Genomic DNA, 15,651 nt, shown 5'->3' on the forward strand with positions numbered 1-15,651 from the left:
AACCTCAAACGCGAAACGCTCTTAAGAATATCTTGTTTAGAAATTAAAGCAAGAATTACACCCAAAGTCTTTATTTAAAAGTTTAGTATACATATAAATTAGAATAAAATTATTGGTACATATATTATTTGCAGAAGATTATAAAATTGGAAAACAGCAAATATGACTGACAGCAAGGAAACTCATGAAAAGATCATTTGACATACAGAAGTAGGGTACTGTATCAACTGCTATACATGGGTGACAGGTTTTGAAGCATTTTAAGTAAAGAATCCTTTAACTTTACTACTTGACAATAGCTTAGAATAGAGTAAAAACATTTAAACAATTGTGTAGCATGTCCCTAAAGCACTGAAGTTTTTCTTTAAATCCAAACTCTGACATTTGGCTGTTACTTGTGTTTAAAAAGGCCTTCTGCAGCAGCTGGGAGCTGAGCGGATGTGACAGCTGGATACGGGGGAGATGTGGGTAGGTGATCAGCTTTGACACTGCTCGTATCTGAAAACAGAATGCAAAGACACACTCACAAACACACACACACAAATCTCCAGTGCCCCAGTCTCTTTTATTCTTCCTTAAACACAAACACAGACAGCCCACGCAACAACAGCACACGGGTGAAGGAGTGCTGCCTGTCAACGCGTGGCGTGATATTATGCCACAGTGTCAGAGTGATTTTCAGGCTGGGGTGATTGGTGAGTGTGAGAAGAATGTGAAGGGCACATGAGTGGCAGTGCAAACACACAACATACAAAAGCACACACAGGTGATGCAACTGTGTTTGCTTACCGCTCCAGTTCTTTATAGACATCATCCTCTCCTCTTGGCTTCAAATCCTGACATAAAGAAGAAAGGGGAAACGGGAAAGAGAGAGAGAGAGAGTGAGTGAGAGTGAGAGTGAGAAGGAGTGGGACAGAGAGGTCAAGGATAAAGAGATGTACTCAGGCCAGATTTATGTCCCTCTGGTGTGTAATGAGATTGATTTGTTAATACCACTAATGTAAGGGTGACAGTTGATAGGCAATGTTTTTATCTGAGTGAAGGCTGATAGATTAGAGGAGAAGACTGGAAGTGAGAAGGAAGACGTATCTGCTGACAGCTTAGGGAGGGTGCAATAGAGAGAATGAGACTTTGTATGCACTAGTGAAGATGTGTGTCACAGTTACTTGCACAGAGACATGCATGCACTTTGCCTGCATGTGTGTGAGTGCATAATAACTCACCATGTAGACTGGACCCTGGGGAGGGGCCTGTTGGGAGGGGAAAAAACTGGTTTAATGAACATCAAGTGACAGAGAGGGAGGGACACTTGAAGTCGGAGGAAAACAGAAGCAGACGAGGGAAGAAAAAGTGCACTATAGAAAGAAGACGGTAAAGGGGGGGAGGGGAGGGGAGGGGAGGGGGAGGAAAGCAAATACCAGAGGGGCGATGGAGAAGCGGGGAAGATGAGGGCAAAAATCATCAGGAGGTATTTAGTTGAATTCATCACCTGTCTAATATCTTCAGGATTCTCATAGATGTTCTCTGCTTCACCCGAGTGGACAGACAGAGACTGCTCGATACCTGAGTACAAAAAGACAGTTACTAGTGTACACACACGCAAACACTCGGCTGCACAGGGATGGAGGAGCTGGGAGTGGGGTGGGGGGCAGATTCATTACAACAACCCCAGAGGATGTCACGGCCCAGATCACTCAGTGGAAGCCAACAGGGGCCAAAGATGGACGGAACACGGAAAGCTGTCAAAAAAGAAAACGGCAGAAGACTCACCGCGATCAGAAATGTGTCTCTGTCTCCATAGCAACACACCGACAGCTGCGGCAACCAGGGGCACCAGGAGTAATAAAGCAGTGAGAGAAGGGCGCGGGGAGGAGGTGGTGTCATCGACACTCTCTACAAAAGGAAAAAGTGAGAGAAAGAGAAAAGAGAGAGAGAAGCATGATTTTTTCCAAGAACGGTGCTAATATAAAACTCAGAGAGCGGTGATGGTGTGCGGTTGAATGACATTAAGGCTGTCCAGGAACTTATTGCTGTTTGCTCTCCAGTTTGTTCTAGTCGAGCAGGGGGGGGGGGGAACCTTTTTTTCTTAACACTTGGAGCTATATTTTAGGACATTTTGCACTTCCAATTTCCTGAACATGTTACATGGATTTGCATCATACTGCTGTCAGTCAAGGACAAAGGGTGCAGTGAAATAAGGCGAGGAAATCGAGACTCTAACAGACAGAATGAATAGTCTGTAGAGCAGCTTCGAAGACATCGATCTGACAGACCTTCCGTCTGGACAGTAAAGGCTGTCAATTTGAAGCGTGGATGAGAAGACGGAAAGCAGCAGTATCAAGGAGACCAGATACTCTCTGATCATTACAACAAACAACAAAAACTCAGCAAAATGCCACTTCCACACAAAGCTGTTTATGCAAAAACAAAACCCTAATTATTCCATTTCTCATTTTCTAAATATGATGTAGGTAAAGTCTGGAGATGCTTTTCTTTGCACTCCGTTGACATCTGATCCCAGCGACAAAAAGCTTCTAGGCAAACTGACAAACAATGGGGGATTGCAGTCCTTCAGCCAATCCTGGCCGATGCAGTATTTAAAAACAGGTGGTTTAAAAGCGTAGGCATGATTATCACAAACATTACATAAGCACAACATTAGCTCACTGTTGTACAAGTCAAATTTTGTGGGAAGAGCACATGCGTGCAATCAAACTTGTAAGGATTGTTTGCATAATGACGGTGACATCAGTCTTGCAAAACACAGCCACCGGGCAACATGGGAAGCAGCAGGGTGGCGCCTGTTTCCACAGAGATTGTGTAAATTAGTGCACCTGAACAAGCGCACCGTTGTCTGTCTGCTCAACTGTAGACAGAGCACAAAACGGTAAGATCTAACAAACGTCTTTGGGTTACACAAGAGAAGCCTCATTCACTCTCAATCACTGCAAAGACTGATTATGTAATTACATAATTAGCAGAATTTATGATTAACTCCTTCATTTAAGATTCTCCAAAGGACAGAAAAAAGGTGAAAAGTAAAGTTCACTTTCACCAACTTTTCACAAATTTTGTTTGAAAGGGGATTGGCCCTTGGGCTTCACCTTAGCCCCGGTGTCTCAGCTTTTAGCCAGCTTCAAAATAATCAATCATTATGTGCTGTGTGAGGTGTAATTGATTGGTGAGTGAGTGTAGAGGTTGCTAATGGAATATTGTAGTGAGAGCTGACCCCAAGACTGACCTGCTCTGTTCTCCATGCCAGCTTTAACGCATGAATTATGGTAATTGAGCACAGTGAAGTGAGGCGTAACTGCCCCTAGATTCTCGTGACCACTTGTCCTCTTCTTTCTTTCTTTCTTTCTTTCTTTCTTTCTTTCTTTCTTTCTTTCTTTCTTTCTTTCTTTCTTTCTTTCTTTCTTTCTTTCTTTCTTTCTTTCTTTCTTTCTTTCACCTTCCTCTATATCTTTACTATTTCTTTCCCCCATTGCCACTTCTTTACCTCATCTATTTAATCTCAAATGAGGTAGGGAGTGATTTATATTATTGCAATTGTAGGGAGGAGTGCCTGAAGAACTGCTTGAATGCTTTGCAAACGATGGACAAACTGAAGATAGAAAATGACTGCAGAAAATCCCTGACATTTGAAGTATGTTGTGTGCTCCTCAGCACAATAATTGGTTCAATTCTGCATTCTTTGAACTCTGCCACCGGTGAAAGAATTTTGACAGTGCATTGTTATTTTACCTCCTACACCATGCACTCTGCTTGGCTTACATTTCAGTTAATATCCTAAAATTATAAATATAAATATGGGTTGTTTGGTGCACTAAAAACTTGCTTCACTTACTTCCTGCTCAAAGCACAAAAATTATGCTACCCGAGATGTCTTCCAGAGAAAAAAAAAACAGTTCAGAAACCTTGAACTGTCACTACTTATTGTCACATTATCCATTATTAACCATGATTTGATTTTTTGTGCTATCTTGCATTATTGCTGTGTTTGTGCAGTCTGCCACTTTTCAACAGAAAAAAAATGTAGGTCATCCAACACTCATTATTTGAATTTTCACTCTGTTCAGTCTAAATTCCCTGTGACATGCTGGAAAAATGCAACGCTTGTCATATTTATTCTACACACAGTTGCAAGAAATAGTTTGAATTCCCAGAATTTATGAGGCGATTACTCATAAAATGTGGTCTTATCTTTATCTAAGTCACAATTATAGACAAATCTGATTAAAAATAATAACAAACACAGAGCTACCAGCTAGAGTGCAGGCTGAAAGTTGTTACACTCTTGAATTTATTAACTTGCTGAACCCCCTTTAACAACAACAATCTCCAGTGGATTTTTTTCCTGTGGCTGCTTCTGAGACTTGCGCATCTTTGAGACGCTCTTGTTTCAGTTCATCAGTATTTCAGGGACATCTTGATTGAACAGCCCCCTTCGGGTCAAACCACAACATCTCAGTTGGGTCGAGGTCAGAACTCAGAATTGGTGTGATGTTTGCAGGACGCCCACTCCGAGGGAGAGCAGCTACAGTCCTGATTTTCCTCCACTTGCAGACAGTTTTTCTTGTAAACTCATGAACACCCATGTCTTGAGAGAAATGCTTTTGGAGCCCTTTCTAGCAATATGCACTTCTATGATGCCATCATCATGTGAGAGTTGCTTCAAGCCAGTCTCTCTTGAGAAGAGCAGACTTTGCCAGTAACCTGACTTTGTGTGCATGTATTTAGTAAGAAGAGGCACATCTCCAGCCCACACTTCCAGTCTAACCTGAGCACAGAAGCACCCTAACTTCTCTCAGCCTAGACTTTAAATATTTACTCCGTGTGCTCAATCTGTGCATAAAAAGTGCAACTTCTAGCTACATATTGAGTCAGATTGTGTTTGACTATAAGCATGACTTAGCTTATCATCAGAATATCCAAAAAGTCCAAAAACTTTCTCTTACAACTGTATATGTATCTCAACCTGACCACTCCAATCAGACAAAATCTTGCTGCCTCATCTCTTCTCCTACTCGCCATTCACCCTCCAACGCTCGTTCTTTCCTGTGCATTATTCTTATAGCTTTACCATCACCATGCATCACGATGAGCTCTGGGGGCCTTCAACCCAAGTGATGTATTGGGTTATGGGGAGTGAACTCATCTCTGCTAAGGGATTCATTCAACTGTCACATCCTCCTGTGTTCCTCCACAGCCACCAATACAATAAGCTTGAATTATTTAGTTTTTGTGGGAAGAGATGTCCTAAGGTCTTGTCTTCTTATACTCAGATAGCTGGGTGAGTTTGATGAGAAAAAAAAAATAGCCTATATGGCTTTATATTTTCTAGAATAAAATGCAGAGTAGAATATTATCCAATGCATTAAGTTATTCAGCTGGATATTATCACAAAGACTTTTTGTACGGAAGCTTTGACCTGTGACCTCTTTAGCTACATTAAGAAAGCATAACATATGGTATCTGTCATGAGCTTTCGTCTCTGTAAACCCAAGGCTCTCTGGCAGACGAGCTGACCTGGGGTTGGCTTGAATACGCCATAGAACGCTTCGTGCAGCAGATATCCGGGAAGCATCCACATTCATGGTTAATTATTCCCAAGCAGACAGGAAGTCTGCCAGGACTGTTGTGTGTTATATAATAGTGATCCTAAAGAAAATCAGAAAACACACCAACCTTTGGACAAATTCTGCACAACCTTTGGAGACACTGTGATAGCTTGTGTTGCCTGAATGGCCTGCCCATTTTTCAGGTGGAGAACGCAGGTGTAGTTTCCTGCTATGTCAGAGGTGATGGGCAAGGGCAGACTGGTGGTGATGCTGCCAAGGCTGCTGCTTGACATCTTTAGCTTTCGACTCGCGTTGTGATGCTTCCACTCGACTTTTCGGACCTGGGACCGCTCCGAGTAGAGGCAGATCAACTCCATCTTTGAGGAATATTTCTTGATTTTAACTGTGGAGGTGATGCAGAGTGATAAGCGGATGAGTGGAGGGCAGCACGGGAAGAGAACGAGACCAAAGAAATAAAGGGAAGCCAGTAGGAATGATGAGTTACAGAAAAGGCAGTTGCGGGGGGGAACAAGGTGTGTTAAAGGGTAGTGTGTGAATATAGAAAAGGGCAAGGACAGATAGAGAGTAATGAGGTAAAGGGATATGAAAAACAAAGAACAATTCAGAGAAGGGTCAAAATAATATATATTCATTAACTTGATTTGCTGCTAATGCATCGCTTGACTGTGACTGATGTTTAGTGTCTCATCAAAGTGGAATGAGAATCCATATGGGTGTAATCAAGCTCCACAGACCCCATCCACACACACATAAAAAACACACACATTTCACTCTTGATTAGCGTGATCAGTGTGGGCCACCTACAGCCTTGGTGGGAGGGCAGCAGGTATAATCATGCATAATGATACTTATAATGAGGTGGGGTAAAAATATGTGCATCACATGATTAGTGCATTGGTGGTGCATGGTTGGATGTGTGTGTGTATGGGATGCAGATGTGTAAAGCAGGGTGACAGCGACAGTGACTGATCGCCCGGTCATGTCTGGACAACTGTGATGGATGCCAAGGGGACTGTGATTAGTAAAACCCTCCAAGGCCACCATGACAGGGCATGGTGTATGCGTGCATATTAGCTTTGGTGAATGTGGGTGATAATGTGTGCTTCTGCAAAGTGTGAAAACTCCTCAAGGCACACTCATAAAAATCAACAAGCACTCTGCTTGATTTTTTTTCCTCCTTTAAATTTATGAATTGAGCAAATGTTCTTTTTCATGTGTGTAAAGTCAGTGTATTCCTTTAATAATGTAATTTATCAGTGGCTGCAGGAAATTTTCTCTTCCTTTATTCTGCAGTCAGAGTGCATCGTCTGTAGGAACACTGAACTGGGTTAGAGAAAAAGTCGGTGTCTTGCTCAAGGACAATTCAGCAGGAGAAATGACACCTTGACACAGGCCTCCTGGAAGGAAGTCTCTTTTCACTACAGCACTCTTTGAGCCTGCACTGACTTTGCAACTAAGCTGCACATAGTTTAGTTTCACAATTTATATGGTTTTTATTCTATGGTAAGTTTAACACCATTGTCCAGTGTCATTGTGAAATGTATTAGCAGAGGAACAAAAGAGGCATTTATATTAGTTTAGTATAAAGACTTTAAGCAAAGTTTGTTTGTTTTTTCCAGTGAAAAAATATCTAAGGTTTGCCAAACAGCCTTAAACATACTCGGACTTATTGTGCAGCAAGCAAAGACGCTGCAATGAGGCTGATTTTATTAACATATTTTAGACTGATCTACGTTGTTAGAATGGGCTTAACCTCACAGTCTAATGCAAACTAGACAGTTCTCAAAAAAAGAGGACCAACTTATTTTGACCCTAAAAAGTTTTCCTCCCACATCCAGGGTAACTTAGAACTACGACAAAGATAAAAAACAATGACATTAACTAAAAAAATGGCAGCTAAAATTGTGGCGTAAAAAAGAAGGAGGTTGATTGTCTGGAAAAACTGTAGCTACTTTTTGTGTATTGCTATATTTTGAATTTTTCTGTAACAATATCCTGGTAAATGTGAAATTTTCAAGCCGAAAAAAGATTTGTGTTAATCATCAGTTAGATACTAAGCCAAACAAAGCAAGTTATTTTGATCTATGACGTCACCCCGAGCACAAAAGTGAATAAGCATGTTTCATTTAATGTCAAAGTACTGCTTTAAAAGTGTACAGAAAATGAAAAAATATAATAATAAAAACAGAATAAGTAGGTGGAGAAATATAACAAATGGAGATGCCACCAGCGATTACATGAAAGGTCACTGAATGAATTGATGAGTATGAAAATGATGAGTGAGTCATATGGCCTTTGCAGGATTTCAGCTCAACACAAAAACATATGGCATACTTTATGATGAAAAGACCAAATAAAACCCATCCATCCACCCATGCATACCTACATATATATACACACACATACATACATCAACTGTTTACAAAGCTTGTAGTAATATATTTTGAAGGCAGCGCTTAAATTCGTCCAGCAAATTTAAAAGTCTAAAATCTCTCTAGAATCTGTGTCAAGGAGAATAAAGACAATTTGTCTTTCCATGTATCTCTTTTATCACAGATGCTTGCATAACAGCATCCTTTATGTCATTCTAACACATGTTACACTAAAACCAACAGTCCTAATCTCCAGTGACCCACTGGAGCTGCTCCTATTGTTTTATTCCTTCCAGTCCACCTCTTTCTACTGCCTCCTCCCTCTGACCCCGATCTGTACCTTTCAGCACGCTGAGCGACGTCCTCTGGCTGAAAACGTTGTCATTGAGCAAGACTTCACAGACGTAGAGGCCACCATCTTTCAAGTCAGGAGTAAGCAGAAAGGAAAAGCTCCCAGCCTCTGGGTTGTAGGGTAGACCAGCCATCTGTAGTTTCTCGTTTTGATTAGTCATTAGAATACCCCTCCAACGGTCGTAATCGAACACCTTCTTCATATTATTTTGATTTCTGGTGTCTGGAGGAACCCAGTTCACCTGCACATAGTCCCCCACAACACCAGGACAGGTTAAGAGGAAGGATGTGTGAGCCTGAATGGCAGTGGAGATCAGAGGACCTGCAGGAAAGGGTGGAGGAGGACAGATATGGAGACATTACTGTCCAAGAAGACACGTGGATGGGGAATTCAGACTTAAAAAGTGGATGCATGAAGAGTGGGGTAGAGAAACTATAAACAGAATAGCAAGAAAGTGGGAAAATGGAGATACAGTAGGGGAAAAAATTCCTTCAACAATAGGGATTACATTCTTATATGCTGAGAGTCACTTCTTCAGCTCTGCTCTTGCATTCTGCTCTGCCTGATTACCAAGCTGCTGACACAGGACTTTCAGACTGCTTGTGTTACAGAGTTACTTACCATGTGTTATATTGGTGAATGAGGCCACTTTGTCAGCTGTGGGGATGGGGTTGGGTGGGGGGCAAAAAGCAAATAATGAATAATACATAAATGTAGCAACTATAATATTCACAGGAGGACTAGCTGGATTTTAGTGCAGATCTACACTCTGCTTTTGAGTCTTGAAACTGGTCTATAAAAGTAAATACTTTGAAGAACTGTAGCTACAAGACTTCTAAATAAATAATGCTGTTGCTGGAGTTTCTGGCATTGATGCCCACTTGCACCATCAATAAAAGCAACAACAAATGCATTCTAGCTCGTAATGCTTCTGCACGGCTTCTCTTCTTCCAGTCAGCCTTACCAGAAACTGTTACATCCACATTGAAAGCAAAGAGACGGCTGCTGCTGTTACCCCGGGGGTAAACCATACAGACATAAGCACCATCATCGTTGTTCAGAACTTGTGGTAGTTTGGCCACAGTGTTGGTCTTTGACTTTTTTTCGCTCTTCAGTGTAATATCACCAGGTCCTGCCCAGGTGACCTTTGTGAAGGCAAAGTCAGGAGTGACGCTGGCAATCAGCCGCAGGGTGCTGTACTGAGGAATGGGTACATCGGGGACTACGCTGACTGGAGATGAGACAGGAAAGAGTTAATTTGTGCAAATGCACTTAATTCTCCAGCCATTTAAACAAACATTCATTGTGGCAGGCAAAAACAGCCTTTTATTGCTGTATCTGGATGATGTGAGGCTCATTTCGATTGCAAGTAAATTATTTATCTGCTGTGTAACTATCAACATAAATCTAGTGGGTTTTAAAGTCCAGTGTTTCCCTCTGGAATGCAGTGGATTAAAGGTTCAAATAAAACAGTGTAAAGCGAGCTGCATATATAGGTGCACTACTTGACTTAAGAAGATGTGCCAGATGTTACGAAATAAAAGTGTGGTTGCAGAAAAGATCATTTCCTACATATACTGTTTGCTGTCATTTATAAATCAAGCAAATAATATTCTTTTAGTTATGCAGCATTGTGAAGAAGAACTGTGTATAAAAAAGACATAGAGAGATTTAAAAGAAAAGGAAAGGACAGCATGGAGGAGCCGAAACGCAGAAAAATCAAAAACAACTAAGTTAAAGTCTCCCTACACTAAAAGATTTAGTTGGTATTTCTTCTCCTGGTTGTGGGACTCTACAGAATGATGGATGTTCAGAGACACATGAAAGCTCTTCAAGTGGAAAGTTTCTCTGAGTGTACCTAAAATGTATTCTTAAAGATGAGTACCCAGAAGACTGATCTGGGACAGACATCACAACTACTTTGAAAGTCAGTGGTCCAATAGGTAAAATACACTGTTGAAGCCCGGACTCACAAACACTGAGAACAGACTTTTTCAGTGGCAGCTTGTGTCCTGTAGTAACATTTGGAAATTCATCTATCTGTTTTCTTAACTGCTTATCTGCTAGGTGTGGTGGGCTCGAGCCCTCGTCATGGTCTGACAGACCACATTTTTCCTTCCCACTGTCACTCACTAACTGTTTGCTCATGAGGGTCATCTGATTGTGTTATTGTAGGGTCTTTACCTACAATGTAAATTTCCTTGTGGTGACTTGGAGAAATGGTGCTATATAAACAGAACTGAACTGAATTTGGAGGGGGGGAAGGTAAACACAAGGAGAACCCTCACATCCACACCTACAGTTGATTTAGAAGCACCACGAAGATGGAGTACCTGAGAAAACCCCATCCAAACTTCATGTAATCAAGCAGGAGGTTTCAACCTACAGCTTTCTTGCTGTGCTAACCATTGCACTGCCATGCAGCCATGCTGAGAATTCTTGAAAACCGCATTACAAAAATTATTATTTAATGATGAGTGTGTTTAGATCTCACAAATTACCTGGTGGGGAACTTTAATCATTTATAGATCTGTATAAACACATATGCATACTTTATATATCTGAAAATCTTTGATGACATGTTAGTAGGAGTATCTTTCAAATGCACAATAACGTCTTGTTATTCCTACCTGTAAGGATGACTAAAAGGATAATCTCCTCCTTAAGTATCTTCTCTTGTTGTCGTATCAAGCATGAGTAGAAACCAATGTCTGCTGCTTCAGGCTTTAAAGACAGTGAGAAAACCCCACTGTCTTTAAAGTTAGAGTCAGTCAGTTGCATGGATGGCTTCAAGGCACTTCCAGAGATCCTTTCATTTGTACTGGCTAACATGATCAATTTCCACTCATTTGTACAAAATAGCTTCACCTTCCAGTTAATGGTCACAGGCCCTCTCACACTTGTGTCATTGCAGATCAAAGTGGTAAGCATTCCTTCTCTGACCACCACAACATCGTTCCAATCTGAAGGAGAATAGACACGTTTGCCATTATAAAAGATTAATTCCTGAAGCTGAAATGCATTGAAAATATAGTCTTGCTTTACTGCTCGAGTTTTTTTAATCTTGTGTGCAAAGGACAGGATTATGTTTTTCAACTCAAGAAATGACTCTACACATGGCCATATGTAGAGTAAAAGCAACTATTACAGTTAATCCTCATCCCTATTTATGAGTAAAAATGATTTAGATGAGTTTAGCTGAGGCTATTATGAGGCTTCTGTTGTTAGAGTCAGTCATACATAATGGTTATCTTTCAAAGTCTTTTTAGCACAGAATTCCTCTCTTTGTTTCCCCAGACGGTACAGTATTTCCTTGTAGTGCTGCTGTGGATGGATAGTAACAAAAAGAACTTTGCACTAAAAAGACTACGGGAGATAACAACTCGATTTATGTAAAACAGACAACTAAAGCTTCACATTTACTTCAAATGAATTTAAAATGCATTTCAGAAAAACAAATACTGTGGATTTTTCCATCTTATGATAACTGTGGGCATATCAGTGCTGCATAGGATTAAATAGCAAGGTAAACTGGACCAGGTGGCAAAAACGGCAAACAGCAAAAGGAGAGAAGAAAGCTTTTTTCCTTCTTCTTAACTTGGTAAAAGATACAGTAGGTATAGTTTTTTTTTTTTTAAATTGACCCTCTGGGACAACAAAACAAGCCTCGCTAGGTGTGACTCATCATCGTAATTTACATTCAGAGCTGTGAATTCATTAAAGTTTGCACTACAAAAGCTGTAATTGCTGGGAAATGAAGGCAGTGTTTTCAGCATGAATAGTTTCAAGTACAGTTAAAAAATGTGCTTCCAAAAATCACAGAAATTGGTTCGTACCTGTGATGCCGATGCGACAAGAATATACCACAGAGAAGGAAGCAAGAATAAAGGTGAGAAAACCAGCCTCCATCACAGATTTAAAGAAAAGAAAAACCACTCTCACTGCACCAGTTGTCTCTGTCTTTGACACTGTGACCTTTCTTACTCTTCTTCGGAACAGCAAGAAGTATTTTTCTGCATCCTCCAATATTATTGGTTTGCCTGAGTGGCATCTTAACAACTTTGCTGCACATCTTTGAGCCGAACAGGATATGGAGCAACCAGAATGGACATAATCAGCAGGAAAAGACTGTTATTATTCCAGTCATGTATGTGTGCATGGAGCTGATAAAATACATACACGGGCATTACCATAATGTTGGTGTATGATGTTTTACAACACTTCCGAGCTGAACTTCAGGGCAATTAGTAACAGAACTTCTGACCCCAACGCCGAGTTTGACAAAAGGAACGAGCATGTACTCATGTGCGTATCACAATGTGTGTGTGAAACTGAGAAAACGATAAGAATAACAGAAAGTGAGGGATTGAGGGAGATGAAAAAGCGAGAAATAAAGAGCTTGGGTTGGTGTGGGTGCACTGCAACCCCTAGGCTACATGTCTTTACATCCCATAAATGTCTTTAATTAAGCTAAAGGTATTATCAGCTCCTCTGAGCACTATTACAGATTTTTCCATAATTACCATTGGGTGAATGGGGGCGGTGAAGAGAGATAGTGAAAGAGAGAGAGAGAGGGAGAGAAAGTAGATATGTATTGTGGGTGTCTAATGACGGGGAAAGAGAGAAAAAAAATTAAGAGCAGCACGAGGGGGAGAAATGTGGAAGGAGAGGTGCTCAGACAGAATAAAAAAACCCGGGGAGAGAAGAAGTGTGAGAGAGTGTTGCAAGGGAACAGAGACAGTGTGACTTCAAAGAAGCCTGTGGCTGCTGACAAAGAACGTGGTGCTGATCCTGTGGCCCCTCCTCTATGGGTAAATAATCACCATAAGCCTTGGCTCTGTCTAATGAAGCCACTGCCAATGAGCTAATATCTGTTAACTATGGGCTTCATTATCACTGCCACAGACCCCTGGAGAGCATGAGGATGGAGGACGGGATGAATAGCAGAGAGGAGTGAAGGACGAGTGGACAAAGAAAACTGAATGACATGGGAAGAGGGAGAGAGGAAGGGAAGGAAGGAAGGAAGGAAGGAAGGAAGGAAGGAAGGAAGGAAGGAAGGAAGGAAGGAAGGAGAAATTAGGAAGGGGAGGAAAGTGAAGTTTAAATGAAGGGAAGGTGTAAGGGTATGAGATGGTGAGAAAAAAGGAGTTGAGGTACTGTGTAAAGAAAGTGGGTAGTGGCTGTTAAGTGGAAGGTGTGAAGGTCGATTTGGTACGGGTATGAAAAATGGATGAGTGTGGGAGGGAAAAGGAATGAAACCCTCCATTTGGTGGCGACTTTCTTTAAAGCTCCTATTCTCCCATGAATGCATAAGATTTAGCAGCAGCAGTGCAGGTATGGGTGGTCTTCGCTCACTTCCCATGACTGTGCTGGTCTTCTAACACTGTGCTACAGAGCCAGGAGGCAGAATTAATTCCTTTTTAGGAAAAGAAGTCTAAAAGAAAGATATACTTTACAGCTGTTTTTTCAGGTGTGCACACCATTGCTTGACCTCTGATCACTATCAGCGTCTTCAGAATTTGCATCTCAGTAATAGTCTGGAAATAAGAAGCTTGAGGGGAACTGAGAAAAGGAAGAGAACGGCAGGAAGAAGGCAACATGGTTTAAACTGTGGGACTTACGGAGATGTAATTACATTGGCTGTAAAACACTTGGGTATAGGGATTAGACCTAAACCAGATAATGCCATTGCTATGCTAGTGTGCACCCTGCTTCAGAGGAAAATAGGGCAAAATGAATTGGAAGTTATTCCGTAGAAGAAAAAAATCTCATCAACAATGAGTGTGCTGGAGTCTGCAAATAGATACATGAGAAGCTGTTTCCTTGTGATTTGATTTTTGTGGCTGCCACTGGTTTCGTATTTTGTCGTTCATTAATGAATGCTTATTGATTTTGGCATCTGCTGTTCTGGGGTTTATATGAGCTAATGTCACGTCTGTGCGCGGAAGCAGACAGCAGAGGGCGTAAGCATCATCTGCTTTATTTCATCATGACTCGGAGGAATTGTGTAAGCTAACTTTATGTTGTTGTTGTTTTGTTTTCTGGCGTGTTTTTTTTAAAATATAGTTTTAGGTTGTAAGTCACTTTTCTGTTGCAACAATTATTAGTCTACACAAATTGCTGGTGAGATTATTTTACTTGGCAGCGCCCTAAAATTGGAAGTGGGTCGTGAAAACCGTATCATCCTGATGCTTTTGAAGGAATAAATCTCCCCCTCAAAGTGAAGCACATAAATTTTGTGACTCTGTTCTTTACGCACCAGCTCCACTGCGCATCTGCCCGTCAAAGAAGAGAGATCACTCCTCTGGTGTCTTTCCTCCCATTTTCTTCTTTGGTACAGTTCATCATCGGGGGTCTGTGAACAGCGGGTGCTGTGTGGTGAACAGATTGGAAAGCTCCATGAGGCAAATCTGTGATATTGGGCTGTACAAATAAATTCGCCTTGACTTAAAACCTGCTGCGTAGTTTGGATGGTATCTAGGTGCAGGTTGTATTCCAGGGAAAAATTCTTTCAGCAATTTCAACAAGTTGTTCTCTGAGCCCCCCCGCCTGCCATTGCTAATCTTAATTGTTTTTTTCGGAGGGGGGTGGAAAGGATAAGGACTGTGACGCCTGATGACATCACCTCAGTCACACACGCAGTTCGAGAGCCGCGCGCTCACACGCAGGAAATAGTTGTTGGAGCAGAGAGAGAGAGAGAGAGAGAGAGAAAGAGAAAGAAAGCAGCAGTTCTTCACATCCTGAACACCGGCGGAGAGGAACTATTCACCTGTGCGCTGCCAGGACGAATTCACAAGGATTTCCATTCATTTTTAGCCCATTTTGCTTTAAAGACGAACGAGGGACACTTCAAACAAGAATCTCTGTCGGACTCTTGACCTGTCCTGTAACCAAACAAGTTCTGATTCTTTGAGTGAGATTTTACTCCGAAGTTGACCTTTATTTGAAGTTTTTTTTCTTCTCAAAGCCCTATTTATTTCGGCGATCCTTCGTTCCTGGGGTTTTAGCGGACCGTAATCAACCATGGCGAGACATGACTCCCGAATCTGGCCTGAATGCACAAAAATGATAGGACTGCTCTGCTTGGTTTCGTCGATACTTCTACAGCACGGTAAGAAAAGATCACTTATAACAAGTCAGTGGTGTCCAGCTCATTGCCGACACCGGCTTGTTTTCCGTCTTCTTCTTCTCCGAGCTTGAATAATTTAGGAGAAGACCAATTTAAACCTGACTACCACCTGTCAGGGCGGTGACGGGCGAAGAAAATCCAGCAGGTGATTTCCTTGCTTTCTGTACAGGCGACGCTTTAACTCTTCGCTTTAACTCGTCGGATTTTCTCTGAGTT

At 41.5% G+C, this 15,651-nt stretch overlaps 2 protein-coding genes across 3 annotated transcripts in view; one reads left to right on the plus strand and one right to left on the minus strand.

Moving 5' to 3' along the window:
- Window positions 1-77: 77 nt before the first annotated feature.
- On the minus strand, window positions 78-12,408 carry g6fl (g6f-like). The gene is made up of 11 exons (XM_085423331.1): window positions 12,143-12,408; window positions 10,937-11,269; window positions 9,271-9,537; window positions 8,928-8,963; window positions 8,295-8,627; window positions 5,689-5,964; window positions 1,771-1,893; window positions 1,490-1,563; window positions 1,224-1,250; window positions 790-836; window positions 78-498 (listed from the first exon to the last, which is right to left on the minus strand). Exons 1-11 carry the CDS (start codon window positions 12,213-12,215, stop codon window positions 477-479), a joined length of 1,611 nt encoding a protein of 536 aa, XP_085279457.1. The 5' UTR covers window positions 12,216-12,408; the 3' UTR covers window positions 78-476.
- A 2,512-nt stretch (window positions 12,409-14,920) lies between these two features.
- LOC146659336 (nectin-2) overlaps window positions 14,921-15,651 on the plus strand; it is a 95,636-nt gene continuing 94,905 nt past the window's right edge. Inside the window, exon 1 of one of the 2 annotated variants that reach the window (XM_085423329.1) lies at window positions 14,921-15,417. In XM_085423329.1, the coding sequence (XP_085279455.1) occupies window positions 15,330-15,417 (88 nt within the window). In that variant the 5' untranslated portion in view covers window positions 14,921-15,329. The remainder of the gene's footprint in view (window positions 15,418-15,651) is intronic. The other variant, XM_085423330.1, reaches the window with a different exon arrangement.

The sequence above is a fragment of the Rhamphochromis longiceps genome, linkage group LG11, assembly GCF_057381845.1.
Source record: "Rhamphochromis longiceps isolate RC_006_pf linkage group LG11, R_longiceps_female_GT1.1, whole genome shotgun sequence".
Lineage (NCBI taxonomy): Eukaryota > Metazoa > Chordata > Actinopteri > Cichliformes > Cichlidae > Rhamphochromis > Rhamphochromis longiceps.

Coding starts and splice junctions, on each gene's coding strand:
- g6fl (XM_085423331.1), bottom strand. CDS start 12,215: ATGGAGGCTGGTTTTCTCACCTTTATTCTTGCTTCCTTCTCTGTGGTA. Junction 11,270..12,142: donor TTGTCGCATCGGCATCACAG/GTACGAACCAAT, acceptor ATTCTCCTTCAG/ATTGGAACGATGTTGTGGTG. Junction 1,894..5,688: donor TGTGCAGAATTTGTCCAAAG/GTTGGTGTGTTT, acceptor TTCCTTTTGTAG/AGAGTGTCGATGACACCACC.